This window comes from Gouania willdenowi, chromosome 24, assembly GCF_900634775.1.
Source record: "Gouania willdenowi chromosome 24, fGouWil2.1, whole genome shotgun sequence".
NCBI classification, from domain to species: Eukaryota; Metazoa; Chordata; class Actinopteri; order Blenniiformes; family Gobiesocidae; genus Gouania; species Gouania willdenowi.
The window spans coordinates 15,898,549-15,921,822 of NC_041066.1; the positions used below are offsets into that span (position 1 = coordinate 15,898,549).

Consider the following 23,274-nt stretch of genomic DNA (forward strand, 5'->3'; position numbering starts at 1 on the left):
CCCTGCTTGGACGTAATGTGCAAATTGTATAAAGTGGTCACCATATATATATATATATACAGTATATGTATATATTATTCACTATGAGGCGATAAGCTCAAACAGAAATGGACTTCAGGGAGTTTGACTTTTCAAGGGCAGAGGATGGTTTATTTATGAGAGTCCAGGGTTGCAAACCAAAATTTAATGTGACAAGGTTGAATGGAAAAGCGCCAATTTTTCCTGAAGCTGTTGGTTTTTAATCCTACCAAACCTTGAGTTAGTCTCCTATTTTTAAGTGTTGTTTTCCTCGATATTCACTCAGGAACTTTGAAGTGTAAAATTTAGTCATAAGAAAATGAAACTATAATATGAAGTCAGCAGGGGTGGACTGGGACAAAAGTTCAGCGGACACCACGTAGAAGCTGTTATTAAGTCAGTGATGCTCAACACGTGGCTCTTTATGGCTACATTTTAATTATTATTCCCCCAGAAAACCTTAAAAGGGGGGACTTTATTCCTTTTTTTTACCTTTGGCCATTTTGCAACTTCCTTTGTCCCCCTTTTTGCTCTTTTTCAAAAAAAATTTCAGACTTTAGCTACCGTTTGCCAATAAATATCCTTTTTTTCCCTATTTTTGTAAATTTTTGAAAGTTCTTTTTGACACTTTTATTCAATTTTTGTCCTGTCTTAAGAATTTTTGACCACTTTCATCCCAATAAGCTAACTTTTGCCCAATAAATACCACTTGTTTCCTTTTCTCCTTAAAATTTTGTCCCACAATTTTGCCGTTTTACTATTGTTTGCCACATTTTGCCATTTTTCACTATTGTTTGCCACATTTTGCCCATTTCAGGTAATCTGTGCCATTACATACTGTCTGGTTCTTCTTTGTTTGTCCATTTTTTGACCACTCTTGACTGCTTTTGACCCATTTTAGTCACTTTTTACTCTTTTCTTTGCCATTTTAAGACCATTTTTGGCTACCAGTTAACATCAACCTCCAATCGCTCGTCAAAAAACCAAAAAAACAAAAACACATAGCGGACCGGACAGGATCACTTTGGGTTGACGACCCACGGGGACAATGCCCGGTATGCCAGATAGCCAGTCCACCCCTGGAAGCCAGTCAGTGTGATGGAAAATACAGGCTTGAAAAAGGAAATACATCCCCAGTCTTGAGAAGTTTGTTGTCTGTCTTCAAGTCCTGCTTTCTTTTCTTACCCTCTCTCCAGTTAGTGGCTAATTTTAGCTGACAGAGGGCATGTAAGGAGACGAGGCTGAAAACAATGAAAGGTGAGAACGGAGAGAAAAAACATGGACTGTACATTCCACCAAAAAAAAAACACATTCCTTAACGTCTGCTGGAGCCACGGCATTTCCCATGAGATGCTTGTTCTCTTTTTCTCGGGTGTCTTCGGGTGTTTTTTGGCAGAAAGGTGCCAAACGCTATATGTGTCCTGGTTTCGAGAGGTAGGCAATGAGAGCTACAACCACTCCTACATACACTCCGGTGCCTATAGTGATGGAGAGAGCGGCGAGGAACAAAGCCCTTCGGGAAGCGATGTTGGCCAGTGAGAAGTTACCTTTGTTCACTGCCTTAGTGGTCTGAAATAGAGAGAATAGGAGAAAAGAAAACCCAAGCATGAGCACAGTTTGTGGAGAATTCATGGAAAAAAGACAAAGCACGCACACAGGTTGTTGTTGTACTTTTAGCAGCGGTAGGGGAAGCATATAATGAACCTGGTTGATTAGCTCATTAAGCGAGCATACATGATGTCGTGAGCTCCTCGTGCACGCACGGTAGGACTAAAAATGGCAATTAGTGTGAAAATGTAAAAAAAAAAAAATCAAGCATTTACCCAAGGAACCATTGTTCAATTTCATCACTTTAATGCAACAAATCCCTTTTTTTCTTTTTTTACACACTGTAGAACAGTGGTTCACAGCATTTTCTGTTGAATTTTCCACCAAAATCAGTTGTGTTAGAACTGCTTCAGCAATAATATTAATATCTAAATAATTTACTTAAGTGCAATCAAAAACACTGCCATCAGTAACTTCAACATTATTTTCTCAACTCATACCTAATAAATAAATCAGTGTCCAGCTAACTTAATAAACATTATTTCAACATAGTGCTACCCTTATTTAAATGTGTTTTCCACTGGACTGACTTAACTGAATTGTGTAAATATAAGTCAACTGTATTTAGTCGCACCAAGTAAACTACACATTATAATTCCTACATAACTGACTTAAATAAGGGTGGCAACTACTGGATTCTGTCGTACGTAATTGGTCTTCATTATTCTAATTACATTATTATTACGACATCATTATTTTGATATCAAGAAGACTTTTTTCCCCCTAGAATTACTTTTTGGTCAAGTTTCTCACACTATATTACAAAATACAGAGTGCCTGTATTAGTAAAAAAGTTGTGCCAGCTGAGATATTTTTAGACTGCATTTTACTATTATTAACTAGATTTATTTTTGACAAAGCAAAAGTGTAGAATACAGTGTTTAAGATTGTCGTTTTTTAATTTGTAAATGAATAATAATTTAAAATATTCTAAATAAAACTTTTAACCAGTAATTCTTTGTATTTTATTTGCTCCATTACTATACATTTCATGCGACCCACTTCATTTAAAATGAAAAAAAAGAATAATTATTACTTTTCATGTCATACTTACATTAATTTATTTATTTTACCGCTTGTAAATTTAATTCTGCATCCCAGCGTAATCCACCAGGTGTTAGAGCTATTTATTATGTATCGTGTCCTGTGTAGGCTATTTATATTGTATTGGTACGTCTGATAAATCATGCCATCTGCTTAAATGCTTCTGTACTGAATTTATATATTATTTTATGAAACAGGAGTCGTTAATATTCTTCCTAAATGGGAAAGTTATACTTCTGAAAGTAATATTTTTGTCTTAGCATATGCACTATAATTGTGATGTTACTTTAATTTGAACATACACAACATAAATGTGTAACTTTATACAAAATGGGACAGAAAACTGATTTCTCTAAAGGTTGCCTTATTGGATGGGGGTGTTTTCAGATTGTTTCTATTGAACAAAGACAAGTAAAGATTCTAATGTAATTTAAAGGTAGTGGTAGATCTCTCGAAAGTTGAACGCGCTTCAATAAAAGCTGTTCTTTGTTTTGTTTGTGTGAATAATCAGTAAAACACTAACGTATGGAAAACAATGCACAGTCTCCAGTCATATACCATGCAGCTTGACATAATAACGTTGCAGTAAAGTAATGATTAAAAAAATAATACCCAGCCCTTCTCTAAATAATACTGACATATAGTATCTCATTAAAATGCCAAAACAGGCTAAAGTGAAGTCTTGGATGCCCTGTTGTTGAGCTGTGGGATGTTTTTCTTTCATTTCTATAAACTGCAACATAGGATCTATAGATTGAAACTATATGTTTTTGGTTCATAATAATCTCATAGCAGTAGATTTCCACTTTTTTCCACACAAGATGAATCATTTACAAACAAACTGGATTATTGTCAAATAGATTTGAACATTTTTCATCCATTTTGTAGCTTTCTGTGTTTTTATGAACTTGAAAGTGTGTCAACAATAGGGAGAAGTTTGGCTGCAACTTTATCACACCAGTGATCAATCAAAATAAGGTTTAAGGTGTTTGACAGGAAGACAATATTTGAAAAATTAAGGGGTCCCTAACATGGTGCGAGCAGGCCCCAGGTAGCCCACATGAACCATGATGTGAGGGACCTTTGGGAGCTCTAGCCACCAATGAGCTTAATCTAAAATCTGATTTACTTTCCAGGATTCAACTCACAAAGATAAATACATATGAGAGATGTAGTTAAAGTATTAAATTAACCTTCTTTAAATGTTTATTTTCACTAAAACATTGTGACAAATGTTTTTATGTGTTGCAGATCCGGTGTGTGGTCAGTGGTATGATATATATAATGTTATATATAGGAGAAACTTAACATTTCCTACCTTTAATATGTTAAGGTTTCCTTTGTTCACAAATGTTTTTCAGGAAATGTATTTTGATCTGCTTACATGTTTCGACAGTCAACTGCCAGTCTTCTTCAGCGGCGTCTGATGATTGCTTTGATGTGAAGAACAGAAGTCTGAATAAATGAAACTTTAACATATTGTTCTAGAAGAACTTGCTAGAATTAATACGCGGAAGTCAAGGAAACATCAAAGCAATCAGCAGAAGCCTCTGAAGAAGGCTGGCAGTTGACAGTCAAAATATGTCAGGAGATCAAAGTATATTTCCTGAAAAACGGAAGTCTGAATAAATGACACCTTAACATAATATTCAAAAAGAACTTGCAAAAATTAATACAGGGAAGTCACGGAAACATCAAAGCAACCAGCAGATTCCTTTGAAGAAGACTGGCAGTTGAGAGTCGAAATATGTCAGGAGATTAAAGTAAATTTCCTGAAAAACAGATGTAACCTCAGCATCATTCAAAAAGAAGACAAATAGAACTTGCTGAAATTATTTCCTACCTTTTTAAGTTACTGTTTGCCTATATTACCATCTAACTAAGGTGAACCCATGACCATATTATATTTAAGAAGTGCTTTTCTAACTGGTTTCAGAAAGGTTGGTGACCCCTGTTTTAAAAGCACAGGCCAAGGTAACAGAGAGCTTGCAAATTTAAATACAATGAATGAAGAAAGAACACCTAGTTAGGCTAAAAATCAATTTCAAACTTCTTTTTAATTTATCCCTACAGTAGTTATGTTTTTAAATGAAGAAAGTGATATTAGAATATTTTATTTTGAAACCATAAACAGTAGATACTATGAGTCAGTGCTGTGATAGTGCGCAGCCTCCTCTGACCGTGATCTGGATAAAACAGACGTCATGGATGGATGGATGGATGAAGGATGGATGAAGGGATGGATGGATGCAGCAGTCCCTGCCTTCACAAATTGATGCCATATTTTTTTTTCTAACCAAAGCCCTTGTTTCTAAATGAGTTCATTCTACCTGGATGATTGATGAGAGCACTAAAATTACACTGATGTTATGTCTGAGCCATTGTTTACAAGTTTACACAGCTGCTGGACATCCTCCATTAATCTGACTGTTTGGATGGACTTCCTCTCCTTGAGGAAAATGAGAGGAAGCCAGATGCATTTGATTTGCTCTTTTCATTCAGGGCTAAATGAAAGTCAACATGGAAGCAGTCACTGCAGTGTGAGGCTTTAAAGAGCTTTAGCTTCTATGTGTTTCTGCTACATAGAAGGAAACGAGTAAACTTATAGGCTGTGTTCGAAATGGCATACTAACGCTAACGTAGGGCTGGGCGGTATGACCAAAAATTTATATCACGTGTTTTTAAAAATTCTAACGGTTTCACGTATTTTTTTTTCATGCACCATCAGGCGTCTACTGATGAGAGAGGAATTACTGCAGTAGACTGACTGAGGAGGGTCTATTTTACTGTCGTGATGAGTGAATATTGTAGAATATTTCACACTAGTAAACAAGCTACAATGAGACACAGCCCGACTCCGTCTGTTTTTAAGGCATCAACACATGCAACACCGCTTCTTTGCCCCGCTAGCTTTAGCTTTAGCATTAGCTTGATTTCTAGCTTTAAATGCTGCATACTGCTGTAATGGTTTCCTATGGTGAATGAATTAGATTTTGTTTGCAGCCCCACCAGGACTTATTTCCGCATTACAGGAATTACAAATTGCAATCTTTTGCTCCCTTTTTTTTGTGCATTACTGCCGCCATGCTAAGCTAACCGTGCCTCCGTGAGCATTGACATTACGTACGTCTATAACGTCAGTGACCGTGGTGTTGTTCATCCTGTAGCAGAGGAATGTGCACCCAGGCAGCTTCAGAGCTTTCAATGTATTTCTTATCCATTTACTGTACACCGTAACCAACACCGGAGCGCTACCGTTTACACTCCTATTTAGAAGTGCAACCATGAAAAGGGTCCTGAATAGAATGCAGCGTAGCGTTCCAATTGTTGTGTAATCAAATACACTGGTACGGCGTTATATAAAAAGTTCACGTAATGAAAAGATGTATCGGTATTGGTATGAACCAGTATACCACCCAGCCCTACATTAACGTACTACTCATACTAAGTCTGATGTCAAAATGAGTATGTAGTGCGTTCACATTGATAGTATGAACAGATATAGTACAGGGGTCATTAACCTTTCTAAAACTATGAGCTACTTCATAGGTACTCTATAGTCCAAAGGGCTACCAGTTAGAAAAGCAAATATTACAATTTCACAGTTTCACCTTAATTAGTCATTTATTCAGACAAATGATTTTCAGGAAATTTTTTTTGAAGAATCCTGGCACTTGACAGTCGAAACGTGTCATCACATCAGAGGCATCTGCTGATCGCTTTGATGTGAAAAAAAATAGTCTGAATAAATGATACCTTAACATATTATTCAAAAATAACTTGCTGGAACTATTATGCGTCAAGGAACATCAAAGCGATCAGCAGACGTCTCTGAAGAAGACTGGCAGTTGACAGACAAAACATGTCAGGTGATCAAAGTAGATTTTCTGAATTACTGAATGGGGCGCCCGTGGCTGAGTGGTAAAGTGGGTCGTCCAATAACCGAATGGTTGGGGGTTTGAATCCCGCTCTAGCCAAGTCATTGTTGTTGTGTGGGCAAGGCACTTTGCCCACATTGCCTAGTATGAATGTGGTGTAAGAGTGAGGGACCAATGGCGCCTCTGTCAGTCTACCCTAGGTCAGCTGTGGCTACAATAGTAGTTTACCACCACTATGTGTGGAGTGAAAGAATAATGTACATCAATGTAAAGATCTTTGAGTGTCTATGATAAAGCACTATATAAAATCTAATGCATTATTATATAATGAAACCATAACATATTAAAGGTAGGAAAATTGAGGTTTCATTATGAAAGACTTTATTTCTCTGAGGTCCTCTGACTTTCTCACTTAAAATGTTTTCAGAACATTCAAAGGTGGATAATCAACAGACGGATTTAGCCTCGTGTAGTTTCAAAATTGATCTTGGTACACTTCGAAGTATATTTCAGTGGGAACGGTCACATCCTAACCATACTATAGTATACTGTAGTAGACAGTATAAAGTTTGTAGTGTATAGTACGAAATGTGCCATTTTGAACACAGCCATAGTTTATGGTCCATTTATTGTTAATCATCAAAATATACCACATAACACTACTCAGCTGAAAGTCTGAAATGATAGCTGACGTGTCAAGTAGCGAACCCTTATATTCTTGAATCCATTTGAATAATGATGTAAAATGTGTGATTAGAGAGTATGATGAGGTTGACCTTTGGGTCAGTGCCTCCTTTTCCACATAAACGGTTGTGCCTTAACATTAATTGGGTGAGCAGTCGCTGCAAGAGGGTGAGGTTATACTCTTCTTACGCACATCGTAGGTTTAGACCAATGCAATGAGATGCAGCATTCTGCAAACTTCAGTGATGGGGATAGGAACAGAAAAAAAAAGTGTATATCTATACCTGCATCTAACGTTGACATTGCTAGTTTTCCTAATTACAAAAAGATGCAGATGGTGAATGCATAAAGGAAGAAGATCAATACTCTGTGTGAGGGGTGTCAAACTTATTTTAGTTCAGGGGCCACATATGGACCAGTTTGATCCAAAGTAGGCTGCAGAAAACAGGCCACTTCAACGTCATTGTGACCTAGTTTTCTATATCATTAGCTGCGGGATCGTCACTTCAACGGTTCTTGTGTTTATGTCCAGTTTATGTAATTTAGAGGGTTCAGTGAGATTGTTTGGGAAAAATGTCATCAAATGTGTGAATCTGAGATATCTACAACTGAATTATTTGGTAATTTATAAAATTATTCATGCTTTCTGTCATTTTTTACTTTAGGCCTAAGTGTCCGCCATCAGCAAAAGTGTCACATGAACTAAATTGAACAGTTTTCAGGGGTGATGCTTTGGAAAAGTTTTAATCATTTAGGCAGTAAGTAGTTAGGTTGCGCCTGCTGGTCAAGAAACATATGCACTGGTGCAATTTCACATCCTAATGTGTTAGTCTAGTACACATGGTTAACAAAGCCTGGGTGTTCAGACTTTTCCACAGGGGAACATTTATTCCTACTCCATATGAGAAACTGTAACTTTTACATTTCTTTTTTATGATGTTGTTTGTCCGAAATAAATAAAATGAACGATTAATGAGGCACGCGAAGGCTGGAAAAAAGAGATTGTTCTGTTTATTGTAAAATCCCATTCCCTTATGCACAGACCTAGTCAACTATAAAATACTTTAAGAAAAGTTTTAAGACGGTGGTGGCTCGATAAAGAGCCAAAGTAATTTTTTCTCAAGTGCCTGCTTTTGTGCAACACTAACATAAATCAAGTCTCTCTCCTTAGATTGGGATAAAATATAGTAATATGGATTTATTGCTACTTTATCAATAGAAATGAAATCATTAAATCCATGAATGAGATTGTCCTAATGAGTTCATTGCTCATAAGAAAGAAAAAAAAAAACGTATACGTTGCTGTACTGTAGCATAGACCGCAAAACTGTTCTATACTGGAATTTTAAGTAACATCATTTAAAAACACCATAGTATTAAATGTATCAGTCTAAGACAGGGATGGGCAACTGTTATCGTTGTTCAGGCCAGTATTAAGAATAATGACCAATCTGAGCATTAACACAGGAAAGAAAAAGGGTTTTTGTTGTTGTTCAGTCATTTTGTGTGTTTTTTGGAGTCATTTTGTGTATTTATCTGTCACTTTGGGAATTACTGCTGGCATTTTGTTTATTTTATGAGTATTTTTTTTCTTTTGTGTTATGTTTGCATTTTGTTTATTGGCAATTTGTGCCTTTTTGGAGTTTTTCAGTATTTATTATGTTGTAAGCATTATGTTTCTTTAGTATCATTTTGTACTTGTGACATTGTTTTGCGAGTTTAAATGGTTGTTTGTGTGTATTTATGTATGTATAGTCTTGTTTTTTGTGTATTTTTAGAATCTTTTTTAGTTTTTGTTGTCGCTTTGTGTATTTTTGTTGACGTTCTGTGCATTTTGCTGTTGTTTTGTGTGTTTTTAGTTATTTGTGTATTATGTTGGGCTTTATATTGATTCCAATTTCTTGAATTCCAATTTTTGATGGATTTGTCCTGGGGGGTGCACAGAATTAGCCTCCTCACAACCACATACACATTAAATAATCATTGTTTATCCAGAATTTGGAATATTGACCCTGAACATCTTTGTTGTGATGATGGTGACATAGAAAACCGAGCTGTTTTAAAATGTTTATCTCTAACAGTCTGCTGACTAAAGCTTGGACCACTTACTGCTCTTTTTCACAATAGTCAACATCCATAAAGCATTGTACCAGATAATGGATTTTAGTTGGGAGCCCATGTCCCCGTTTGGATGTTCAAAAATGCATCACTTAGATGATGATCTATAGATCTGGCTGTAATTATTGAGTTTTAAAGTAGAAATGAAAAATTAACAGCAGAGGAGAACGCTTTTTGGAATCATTATTTTCAACAAAATTGATTTTTTTTTTTTTTCTCTCTCTCTCTCTCTGCTTATCAACCCTGAAAAAATGCTTGCAATGAGAAAACTGCCTGGTTGTGGGAATATTTGACTTTAATGAAGGAAGTTTGACTGCTCCGTGGTGGAATGGTTGGCATTGCTCCCCCAAAGCCACAAGACAATGGATTTTGAGCTGGATCAACTTGTTATTTTTCTTCTTGTTTTTCTTTTGGTTTTTTTTTTCATTATTTTTTTTTTACCTCGAAATAAATGTTTTTACTCACTTAAAATAAACTTTTATATATTTAATGGAGAATAAATGAATCATTTGTGTGCTTGCAGTATACTCTCCAACATTTCACATAGTTATAGTAGTAACATTAGCTCAGTGGTTATAGCCGGGGGTTCAATTCCTAGCATTAATGTTGCTCATTTAGATTCATTTACATTTTTTAACCTTGTAGTTTATTTTAAGGACTCCTGTCATTCAAAGCAAGGGGCGACATCAGTGCCTTTTTAATTAAGCAGAGACTATGTATAATTTGCAAAAAATACATGTTGGCGAAAACTATATCAAAATATATAATAAAAATGTAACTATTTCATCACAATCCAATCGGTCTTATGCATTGATCACATCAAATCTGTCTGCGTGTATTTAAAACCATTATTAACATCCAATGTCATGTCGATAAATGTTAATTTAATCTTTTTTTAAAAATGCATATAGTTGACCACAACTGTAACAGATTAATTTAGTTGACTTAAACAAGACTGTAACTGAAATACTCCTGGTGACTAAATTTTGACTAAAACCAAAATGAACACTGAATCCAACTCATGGGGGATGTGTTGGGTTTTCTTTCATTAAAACACAACTCTATGTTCTATATTTTATGATGAGTGCTATGAGATGTATTTGGAGCTACAGTATATAAATAAAGTTGAATTGAATGGATGGACTGGTCCACAAGGCCACAGTGAAAGGGTTTGTCGATAGCCAACAGAAAACCTTAATAGAAAAAGTAGAAAAGACTGTTCAACGAGTTTATGAAATGCTACTAAAATGATAAAATAAATAAAAAGGATCATAGTGATTCCGTGGAAAGGGCTTGAAAGATCAGTAGAACTGTAATGGACCAAGGGACATTTTTCAGACAAACTGATTTAAAGGTCACAAAGCAAACATTGATTGTAAAGTTGTGTATACTGAAATAAACATCTACTTTTTCTTGATTGTAAAGTTGTGTATACTGAATAAACATCTACTTTTTGCAACATTTAGCGACAAACCACGAAAAAAAAACATGTGAATTTTTTACGTTACTTTTGACCAGATTTACAGCAATATTTGTGAAATTTGTGATTTTGTCCCCCCTGTAAAAACAAATGCTATGTTAAATCTAAATATTAAATCTAAATGTTAAATATTAAATCTAAGTCAAAATGGTAAATCTAAATTTGATTTTAAAATATAAATGTTAAATCTAAATGCCAGATGTTAACTCTAGACGTTAAATATAAATAAATCGAAATGTCACAGGTGAAATTAGATATTTAGCTAATATGCAAATTCACCATTTAGATTGAGCATTTAAGATTTAGATTCAACGTTTACCATTTAACATTTGTTTAAATGTAACATTTAGATGTAGATTCAACATTTACCATTTACCATTCAAATTTATCATTTACATTTAGATTCCGTTTGTTTAAATGTAACATTTAGATTTAATATTGGAGATTTAGGTGACGACATATTTTAACAAAAAAAATTAAATATCACAAATTTCACAAATATTGCTGCAAATCTGGTCAAAAGTAACATAAAAAAATTCCCATAAGCTTTTTAAATGTGGTTTGTTGCTAAATGTTGCAAAAAGTTGCTGTTTATTTTAGCATGCGCAACTTTAAATTGGCGTCCTGTAAAGGACAACCATTCAGAGGCTTCAGCATTTGTTGTAATATAGTAAATATTAAAAAAAAAACCACTGCATAAGTGTGTGATAGGAGATTTAGTTTGAATGTTGTTATTTAAAATGAGAGGAGGGAAACTGTAGTTCTGATTCTGTAGGACTCAACAGCACAAAGGTTCTCAATAGCCAATTGTTGTCTCTATCAGAGCATGTTTGGCATTTGGTGAAAGGTTTTGATGCAATCATTTTTTTTTTTTGAAAACTAAATCAAAGTCATATTGTCGCAACGGAAAGGAACAAAGGAGGGACATAACAACCGGATGACATTAAATCATTTGATAATGGGCAGGGATGAGCATTGTTTGATAAATGTCAGCAAGACCGTTTTCCTTGAATACCCTTGGAAGTGAAATGGTGAGAAGCATTTAAAGCTTTATCTCAACAACCTTGACGAAATGATTGAAATGTGGCGTCATAGAAAAAGAAGATAACAGTCTCAGCTGAACGCAGACTCCAAGAGCGATGCACTCAGAAGCCAATTTAGCACCTTTAAGAGGTTTTTTTATCCAAACAAACAACAGATTAATCCGCACACGTCCCTCCTGCTCACTCCTATTATCTGATTGCCTTTTCTCTCACAGACACGCATGCAACACATCAACTGTCTCAGAGTAATTAGATGAATCATTTTCATTTCTAATAAATATTTCCCTGCCATACGATAACTTTAGGGAGATCTTATTTGCACAATCCCTGCGCGCGCGTCTCAACTCTGCACTTAGTAGGCCAGCTGTGTCAGAGCTCAGCACAAGAGTGATCAGCTTCTCCAAACAAAGCGCTCTGCTGGTTATTATAGGCAATAATTGAAACTCAATCCTGTTCCTCTAATCAAATGCTGGGAGCTCATTTGCCTCAAATATTTGCGGTGTTCTTCATTCGCAGCTCGCTGTGTGTGTTCACTGTAAATCATGCTAACGTGCAACACTATTTGCTATGAAGACATTTCACTGAATTAATGTTGTTTTTTTGGAAATCAATTCATTTAAAGCAGTGGATTAATCCAAGTCCGTTGTTGTGTTATTTTCTTACTTTGAATGCAAACTCTTTACACCATTTTGCCGGCTAATGACCTTTCCTTGGTGGAAATGCTCAATTGATGAGCTGTGATTCAACATCTTTGTACAAAATGTTTTGGAATTTATTTCGGTAGTCTTCAGAATAATGAAAAAGGACAAAAAACACTCAGTTGGTTGAAGCAAAGCTTATACACCCCTACTGCATCACAACAAACAAACAAGGTTCTCTAGATCACGGATTCTCAACTGTTGGGTTGGGACCCAAAAGTGGGTCGTGGACCAGTACTGGGTGTGTCGTGAAAAGCTGGTCAAAAATGTTTCTCATGTTGGACTTTTATTTTGAAAGAAACTTTCCTTTTGACAGGCATGCTGTTAAATGCATGTTGCACAGGAAAATATAAAATTCATGTTTGAAAAAATATTATATGTATGTTTTCAACAGCTATTTTTACAAAACTAAATTTGGTTGGTTGAATTCTTAAAAAAAGAGTGGGTCGCGATTTGATGACCGTGGCAAAATGTGGGTCCCAGGGTGAGACCAGTTGAGAACCCCTGCTCTATATAATATCACACATTTTTTTTAACTTATATTACTATTTTTGCAATATACATTCAATATATATTCTGCACGTTTTATATACAGCTAATAAATTCACATCAAACATATATACATACACATTACACAATTTTATATCTACAACACAAATTTCATCAATTAAATTTAGTGTGGCAATATATAAATTAATAAAAACCTTTTATTATGTTAAGTATTCATATATTTTATACCATTATATACATATTATATATTATTGCTGTCCTAGGTAAAATTTATGCTGTTCTTTCTTATCTATCTATTCTATATCTATACAAGCAAGGAATCTCTGTCTCTCTGTGTGTCAGTCTGTCTGTGGCTCAAATATCTCTGCGGTTCAGGGACAAACAGAGCTGAGACTTTCACATGGCTGCTGCTTGATTCAATGAGATATGCAACGTCGAATTTGTTTGGATGCCCAATTGCCCCTTGAGTAGACCCACTCAGTGATGATGTCATCAGTTAGAACTTTTAAACATTGGAACATTGGTTACTGATGATAATAGTGGTGAAGTAAGACATGGCATGTCAAACATAATCAAATAAATTTTTTAGAAAATAAAATTAGAATTAAAATGCAATTTAAAATCACAAAAACGGTATTAATGTGTTCCATGGGAGGGGGAAGTTAACTGTAAATGCAGACGTGTTTCTGCACGTGTCCCATCGTTACTATGATTCTCAAAGAGGACGTGGTACTTTTTTTTCTTCTCCCGACTTGATGTGTGTGTAGGAGCACATACGTACATTAATCCCAGCACACACCCAGCACCGATCCACATTCCGACACTGAATTACATCATTGAAATTGAGAGTTGCAATAATAAAATATGCATTGCTGTCAAAAGATTGCACTTCTTGTAGTGTTAACCTTCGAAAGCATGTGCAGACAAGGTAAAAAAAAAAAAAAAAAAAAAAAAAAAAAAAAAAAAAAAAAAAAAGAAATTGAGAGTTGCTTCTCCAACAACTGCATGGAAGAAGTGCAGCGGAGTGGGTTATGGGTTATTGAGCTATAAAATCAAGGCATCTCAGACTCCCTCCGTATCTTTTCCTGTCAGTGCTCATGGACGACACCTTCTAAAGGAAGAAGATTGCCAGAAAAACCATCCATCCCTAAACACAGCCATCACTTCCCCATAATTACACAGGAAGAATCAAATTAGCTCCTGACAAGATAATTCACTGACTGTCTTGAACCACTTGTGGCCACAGATAAGACCGCTAAAAGCTTGGCACTTTTGATAAGAATTTAACGTCAAAGTCTGAGCAATTTACTTTGAAGCACCCACTGCTTGTGTCAAATTGAAGTCCTGCAGACCAAAACTGCAGCACAGGATGGTTTGAGGTTTAAAAGCATAGACATTTTAAAACTGACGTATATTTAGAGCAAGATTTTGAGTTGTTTGAATTTGGTCATCTGTGTTCATCATAAAAAAGAAGCATCATTTAAATATCCATATATTTCTCTTAAATCAAATGACAACAAAAGAGTCCAACCTCCAACCTCGGTGTGATTCACATCCGATCAAACTGATCTATGACGTTGCTGGGTTTGTAACCTCTACTTTGGACCCCTATAGGTGGACTTGTGCTGACTAGAGCATAAAAATAAATGTTCCAATTATCTTGTCGGACTTTAACGGGTCGCACTTTAAATTCACACGTGCAGGGTTTGTTTGTAAGAAGAAAAAAAAAAGAAAAGAAAAGCGTTCTTCGTTTGGTCCTGATTAGAAGTTAATTGCTTGCACATCTATGTGGCGTGTTGATGAAAATCTAGGGTTAAAATGCTGACATCAACATGATACATCAAAGGTGGGCAACTTCCACACAGCGGGGGCCACGAAAATGTGTTTGTTTAATCGAAAGGCCACATGATCAACATTCATGTCAGCACTTAGAATAATAACCGATCTGAGCATTAACAAGAAAGAACAGTGTTTTTATAGTTTTTTGTCTGCTTTTTGTGCATTTCTGTTGTCCTTTTGTGTATTTTCTAAATGTTTTTTAGGTTTTTTGGAGTCATATTGTGTATTTCTGTTGTCGTTTTGCCTGTTTGTTAGTACTGTGGGTTTGCAGTCTTTTTTTTTTTTGCATTTTTCTTATCTCTTTGTGTACTTTCGTTGTCATTTTCTGTCATTTTTGATATTATTTAGAGTCACTTTGTGTATTCTTGTTGTTTTGTTAATTTTTGTAGTAGTTTTGTGTGTTTCTTGGAGTATTTTCACTGTTTTTCTTGCCTTTTACTTTACTGTATTTTCCTGCAACGTTGTAATGCTTTGTATTTTTTTAATGTATTCTTGCTTTTGTTTTGTGTATTTCTCTGTCATTTTGTATGTTTACTTTCAGGGCCACATAAAATTTGACCATTGGCCCTATGTGACCCCTGGACTGTCTATTGCCTTTGTCTGTGATACATGAACAGTCATGAGATCACAATTCCTATTTTAGGGAGAAAACTACATACATTTATATCAAATTTTACACATTTAGGGCAACCTTTGCAGTTTGCGCATGAAAACAACAAAGGTAATGAAATTCAGTTCATATATCAGATGCAAAGCAGTGCATGTCCTTGATTGAATCCAAATGCATTGCGGAACATGTGTCAACATTCTTTTCAAAACCCTTAATTTTTTTTTTCAAATTGTTCCACAAAATCTCTCCAAATTAAATAAAAATTAGTCAAAAAATAGAAACATCGAAGGACATTTAAGTATCTGTCACTTATTGCTTAGATATTGTTGATGCCTTTCATAGTTTATGTCTAATTTATTACAGGGGGTGCAAACTTGGGCACATCAATGTGGAAATTGTTCGTTTTCCCACCTAAAACCTGTGGCCCGAACTGGCCCGTATTTGGCCCTTGAACTACAATGAGTTTGACACCCCAGCATTGCGGACTTTTTTTAACCTAAAATCAACATTAGATGAAGTACTTTCATCTCAGTATATGAATAACCTCTTCATGGATAGAGTGTTAAAAAGTAAATTCTTCTAAAAGTGTTGAACCTGTTTACACAGGTTTAATCTGGCCTTGAGTTATCGAACAGCTGAGAGGCTATTAGCCTTGTCCTATAGAATGAGCTGTCAGCTCATTAATAAGCATCATCGACCTTAATCGTTCAGTCATGACCCCCTAACTCAAATATAAATTGCATTGATCTTTTTGTGGCGTTGCAAATATCCAGGACAAAGCTTTGAAACCTTTCTGCATTATCCACCTTTATAAAATACGTGTTATGTGCATGTAGGTGTACGCTCACCCCTTGTGAGAAGTAAAACGCTGCAATCCCTAAAGGCCAGAAGCAGCAGAGCATGGAGAAGATGGCCAGGCCGAGGTGGTCTCGCGGAGGGACAACGATGAAGTTGTCCTCGCTCTCGCTGTCACTGGAGCAGTCTGTCTGCACATAGAAAATAACATATTATTATCACAATGCTCACATGTTTAACACTTTTAATTTTAACATGTTTTTAAGCTAGCCAACATATTAGCACAGGACAGTACTCCACCCATTGAGAAACTAAAAAATAAATCAATAAACAATAAACAATTTACCTCACGCTCTCCTATGTGTGATATGTAGATTCAACTTATTTTATTTATTTATTTATGTTTTATTAGAGTATACTTCTGTTCTTTTCTTGTTTTGCAGCTCTTTTTAAACTGTCTTGGTTGATATTTGTTGTTGTTTGTAATTGCACCTGTTCTTTTTAACCTGTATGTATGGCAATACAAACTGTATTCTATTCTAATCTTTTCTATTGTCCTATAAGAGTCCTGTAATGACAAATAATATATGTTGAATATTCTTCTCACAAGAACAAGCAAGAAGATTGTGAGTTTTTGAAAATCCAGATCTAGATTCTCTTGGATTCATTAAAGTTTGTAAAATCAATTTAAAAAAAAAAAAAAAGAAACCAACTGTAGAATCAGTGGATGGACAGGCTATGATTATAACTCACACAGTAGTAGGTTTTTTTCCAAGATGACTTTAAAAAAAAAAAAAAAACCCTACAATTTCTTTCAGAAAATAATGACAAGCCTTTATGGTTATACTGACTATTACTATACTATTCAGCTCTTGATTCAAGTTCAAAGTTCAAAGCATGGGACTTTAGCGCAATCAGCACTGAAAGCTGACATTTTATAGACTACATTAAGCATTGCCTTCAGGCTTTTACGTTAGAAGGCCACTATAATGAACTTCTGCACTCGCACAGCTCGTTCATATTTTTCTTTGCGAGACAGACCAACTTTTCATCTGACTCAATCAATATGAATTGAATTCACGTATGGGTAAAGTACATAAATAAGTAGAATAAACAGGCAAAAAAGATGGAATGGATGAATATTTGCATTAAATAATTCAATGATAATGGGAAAATGAACATATCTATGGCCTTGTTTAAATATTCTTAGTCCAATTTAAAATAATGCAATATGCTAAAATACTTCCTTCCAGGTTTTTTTTTAAATTAGATAAATGCACCAATGCCTGTGAGTTTGTTTCGATTTCTAATACTTTATATTGCATTAAATAAACCTAGACAATTACAGTATATACAGTCCCCTGCAAAAGTATTGGAACAGCAAGGTTAATTCCAATGTTTCTGCCATCAACTGCTGTTGATACCCTTGGCCGACCTGTTCGATGTCTGTTGCTCAGTACACCGGTAGTTTCTTTTTCTTTTTCAGGACATTCCAAATAGTTGTATTGGCTATGCCCAATGTTTGTGCAATAGCTCTGATTGATTTTCCCTCTTCCTCAGCAACATGGCTTGCTTTTCTCCCATAGACAGCTCTCCAGTCTTCATGTTTGCTTAACCCAAAGCCAAAAACAAGAACTATTTTAACGTGTAAGCAATCAATCTTAATAGCAACACCTGAGCAACTAGAAACAACCACCAGTCACATGTTCCAATACTTCAAACAAAAGGTGTTCTGTCCTGAGTTGTTTAACACATCTAGATGTAAATACCATGAAATAAAAGCTGGAATTCTGAACTTTTGTCTCATATTCATGTTTTGATCTGAAACCCAAATGTGTTTCAGTATAGTGTACAATTAAAAAAAAAAGGCACTGACCTTACCGTTCCAATACTTTTGGAGAGGACTGTAAATTAGCGTAGTGACATTTCCATTTCAAAATAAGAGGACACTTGGCCCGACCTCTGCATACTCAGCAAGTACTTAAAAAAAAAAAATTGCAATAGAAAAATACAATAGGGCAGTAGATGAGTAGCCATCTATATTTTAATCTGTTTTCATGAATAACAAAGGCTAAAAACCAAATATGCAATCAGAGTTGACTGGAATCAACCACAGTTATAATGAGAAAAAATCTGTCCTTAAACACATCTTTAAAATACCTTAAAATCTCTCAATCTTTGTAACAATATTAGAAAATTAATTGGCTCCTAGAAATTGTAACTGTTATATAAAACTCAAGGCTTACAGAAGATTAAATAGTCATCTAAACATCAATAACACCTTAACTTTCTTCTCGGGAAGTTTCTCCTCCCGCGGCTCCATCGTTGTCAAATCACCATCTCTATTGGCTCTTTCTGCTGATATTTTTTATTGAAATTTGCTGTTATTTGGTGTCTTTTGGTCCCTGTTGCAAGTTGCTCTCTTTTCTCTGCCCTCAGATCTTATAAAGTGGCTGCTCCTCGCTTTTACCAACTGTTAGATATTTTTTGATAGCTTAGAAATTGACAAAGTTCCGACAATTTAAATGTGTTGCCGGTGTCAGGGTTGGGCGGTGGGAAACGCAGATATTTCAGTTGGTCATTTGACAGTGAAGCTGCAAACAAAGTTTAGGAAAGATTTCACCGTTCACATGAAAACTTTTGTACAGAAGTTTGGGCTCGAGTAGAGGTAGTTTCCAAGTTGACTAAACGGAGTAAAACCCATACAGTGTTCATTGAGAAAGACAAAAAAAAAAAAGGCATTTGTTTAATGGAAAATGAAACATGTCCCTGAAAGTAGAATGGTTTGCTTCCACATAATGTCACTGCTCATATTCATGGCCTTTTCGGTGATGGGTCATTAATTTCTCATTATATTTGAGATGTGCAGATTCCTACATTTTGGCATCCAAACAACAGATGGCTGGGGAAAAAAAAAAGAGCTACGGTTGAAAGTACACTTCATTTCAGAGGTGAAATAGTGAATCAAAAGCACCTCCTCCCTAAAGCTTTATGAAACTATTTCACGCTCCATGCAACATTCCTCACAGAACTACAATGCCCCCAGTAACGGGGAACAGACGGTCATATCTGCATATTCCTTTAAAGGGCGCAGATCTTCAGTCATTATCCAGAACAAAAAGTCCAACATTACGTGAAGCTCTTGATTTCAAACCCCTCATCTTCATCAAATGACAGAAGCGTCATCATCAAGAAGAAATCAGAGGGTTTTCTCAGTCGCAGTAATGAAAAGCATTCGCAGATTGAGGTCATATTTTCTGTATGTGCCATTAAGCTGCATCCTTCGAACATTATCCCGTTTGAAGGATGATCCTGAATGAGGCACCAACATGAAAAATAAATTGAAAATATCAAAGCTACAAAATGTAATGTCTGAGGTCTTACGTGGGTGAGAGGTTGGTGAAATAAATAAATAAATAAATAGATGCTGTTTTACAAAAAGGTCTAAACAAAATGTCATCATCTGACACTTCAACCTGATTAATCAGTCTGACATCAAAGATTACATTCATTATTTTTCAAGGTTTTTCTGGTATTAAAATAAACATGCTGCAGCGCTTTTGGTATTAAACCTGGATATTGATGATGATGATGATGCATGACTCATTGGCACTTCAAATTGTGCATCACAGGAAGTGGAAGCTCTTGAGTGAGAGATCACGTGTTGGACATCCTCATCTATATGTAGACTGCAGGTGTTATAGTTGTGACTGGAATGTGTAATGTTGTAAAGTACATTTTTGGATTTATTTTTTTCAGATTTAACGTGATATAGTTCCACAGAGTTTTTATAGGGCGACCGTGGCTCAGGTGGTAGTGGGTTGTCTTCTGATCGAGAGGTTGGGGATTCGATCCCAGTACCTGACTATGTGTCGAAGTGTCCTTGGGCAAGACACTGAGCTCTAAGTTGCTCCCAGTGGTCGACTAGCGCCTTGCATGGCAGTCCTGTCCCACTGGTGTGTGAATGTGAGAGTGAATGCGCTGATATGTAAAGCGCTTTGAGACTGTTTCAGTGTGGGGATAAAGCGCTATATAAAATCAAGTCCATTTACCATTTATAATGATCAAACAGGACAAAAGAGAATGAAAAATGACGTCATCAAAAACTCAGCACATTTTGTGCTGAATTTATGCTGCAAACAGGTGAAGAAAAGTTGGTAATGTATTTTATATAACTCCTTGCTGTTTGACTGATGGCAGGGCTTGTAGTTTAATTGTAGATAAATTGTCAATCTTTTGTGATGGAACACTTAAAGAAAAACTTGTTTTAAGCAGAGGAAGTAAGCGCAGTCAGAGAAAATCCTCGCGCTTTGTCCGAAGGCACAGAGCGACCTGTTAAAAGCTGTGAAAACAGACTCCTGCCACGCTGATCAATATATGCTCCATCTTTTCATAATGAAAAGCTGAAGCTAAAAAGGTCAAACCACATGAGCATAATGTGGGCCTGCATTGTGAATAATGCCATGCTTTCTTTATGGCCTTAAGAGAGCTTTGCAATCTCTGCAGATCCAGCCCCTGCTCTGTGCTGTGCCTCGGAGCTGCCTGACAATAATCTGCACTACCTCCTGGCTGTTTGGAGCATAAAAACACACAGCATCCCAGTATCCCACAGGTAGACAGGCAAGGAGAGGCTTTAGAGGCTGTGAGGAGTCAATACAATGACGTTATCAACTATTAACCTATCAATTGCTTCCAAATCAACATCCGCATGGATTAAAATCCAATACATTTTTTTTTCTGAGAAACTATGTATAATGCATATAAAAGGTTTAGACCTGTGGTTCCCAAACTTTCCAGAGCCCCATACCCCTTCAGACATTTTACCTGTAGCCATTTACCTCCTACTCCTGCACACTTAAAAAACACAATAAAGTAATAAAATGTGGCCCTAATATATATATATATATATATATATAGAAATACAGCATATGTTATTAAAAAATAAATAAAAAAATGGAAGCACACAAAAGAACATCTTATTCAGAATTATCACTTGCCCACTTTCACTCTATAAAAGCAAGGAATCGCTGTCTGTCGCTATGGAAACACTTTTTTTTTTCTTTGCAAATATACGTCACTTAAGTGGGGGGTATTTCATCAAACCCAGCTCAGTGTTAAGTCCAGGTTTAACCTGAGAGTCCGGCTTCGTCAAGCCGGGTTCTAATTGGAACGGCCATTTCATCAACGAGAAAACACCTTTGTTACCATAGAAACACAGTCCGTGCCGCAAACCTGCTCCCGACCAGGTTTAAGCATCAGGCTTGGCTTAAGCTGCAGACGCACTCATGAAACCACAAAATCATTATTAAAGAAGTCATTTAGTGATGCTTTAAAACACTTTTTTTACACACTGCTATAATAATGTATTTTAAAAGGAAATTAAATAGAATATCATGGTAAATGTTTGAATATTATTTTAAATCAATACAAATGATGTTAGAATTATTGTCTTATTACATGTGTAATGTGTACCGTACTTTTTAAGGAGATGATCACAGTCTCCATGTGTTTAAACCAGTGGGCGTGTACTGTAGCTGTTCCCACTCAATGTTCGCGAAGCCAAAATACGGCGCTTAGGGACGCTTCCATCTTGCAAGTTTGACGTAATTTGCAGCCAGAGTTTGCGCAGTAGGGTCCGGCGGGAGGAGCCTGGTAGCACAACCCGCCCATTTAGCGTACTCCCCAATCATCGGCTGTCAATCATCGTTATATTGACGTCAAATCCCATTTTTTAAACCTCAAACAAACATTCACAGTAAAATGAGCACTTGAACACAATGTAGGGTGATAATTACTAATGATCACAGCAGAGTTTGGTTTTGAAAAAAAAATATGTGATGAGTATTTTAACTTTACAGTTAAATCCCATCCATTAACAATGAGTAGGCGGGGCTTATGACCTATACTGCAGCCAGTCAGCAGGGGGAGCTCTTAAAAAAAGCTTCACTTCCCCGTGAGCGTGCGTCGTTAATTCTTTTTACAGTCTATTGTTTAAACCATCAGTAATAATATATCTATATAAGGATGCGTGCATATCCGTTTACCGCACGGTATAAATGTACATTCATTGAGCAGAGATTAATAATGAGAAATATGAATATACAGAGAGGGAGAGGCTGTTCAGGGACAGTCACAGGGCAGAGCGCTGAAGGCTCCCCAATAACAAAAATACACTATCGCTTTTTGGGAGGTGCGCGCAGTGCATTTCGAAATATTGCTTTTATTTTGCGAAAATCTGTAATAGAAACCAAGCTGGTGTCTTAAGTCCTTCTTGACACAAAGTCTTGTTCTATATGTTGTTTTCATGTTTGTCAAAGCTGAAAATCCACTTTCACACAAGTACGTGGTGGGAAAAGGCATCAAGCACATTTGGCTAGTGCAAAGCAGTGTAGCTCTTGCCATATTTGCGCTTTTTTGATGAGATTGTTTTTTTGTCACCGCTAGTCTTACAGAGGCCAATGTGTAATTTGTGGTAACACATGGAGGCTCCTGACTGCTGCACTATTTACATTCTGTTTAATTTATTTATTTATTTATGTATATTTTGGTCCCCTTGCCCCACTTTGGGAACCTACGGTTTAGACTAATGCAATGCATGCAGACACTCTCTAATACATACTGTGAACTGTAAATCGTGTTAAAGTTGGAAAACTGGCTGACAGATAAGATCGCTAATTGACAAGTTCCCACTGTTGTGACAGAACAGCCATGAAAATGACTCGTGTTTAATTTGCAGTCCCTACATTTCAAATCTCCTTTATCCTTATATATTTTTTTAATTAGTGGTCTATTCTAATGTTCGGAAAATGTCAACAGGTGTGTATGTATGTGAAAGCATTAATATACAGAAACAGGTCTCCGTGGGTTGTGTTGTGCATGTGACAAATCTGAACACAGCTAGCAAATATTAAATCTGAAGTACGGGCTAAAGAAGTCTTTGGCTGTGTTT

The 23,274-nt window shown here is 36.0% G+C and overlaps 1 protein-coding gene across 1 annotated transcript; it reads right to left on the reverse strand.

The window, feature by feature from the left end:
• Positions 1 to 543: 543 nt before the first annotated feature.
• On the reverse strand, positions 544 to 16,525 carry syndig1l (synapse differentiation inducing 1-like; the record flags this gene model as incomplete). The annotated part of the gene is made up of 2 exons (XM_028440332.1): positions 544 to 1,587; positions 16,379 to 16,525. Coding segments are annotated over 2 exons (306 nt in total), but the record flags the coding sequence as incomplete, so codon positions are not given.
• Positions 16,526 to 23,274: the final 6,749 nt, after the last annotated feature.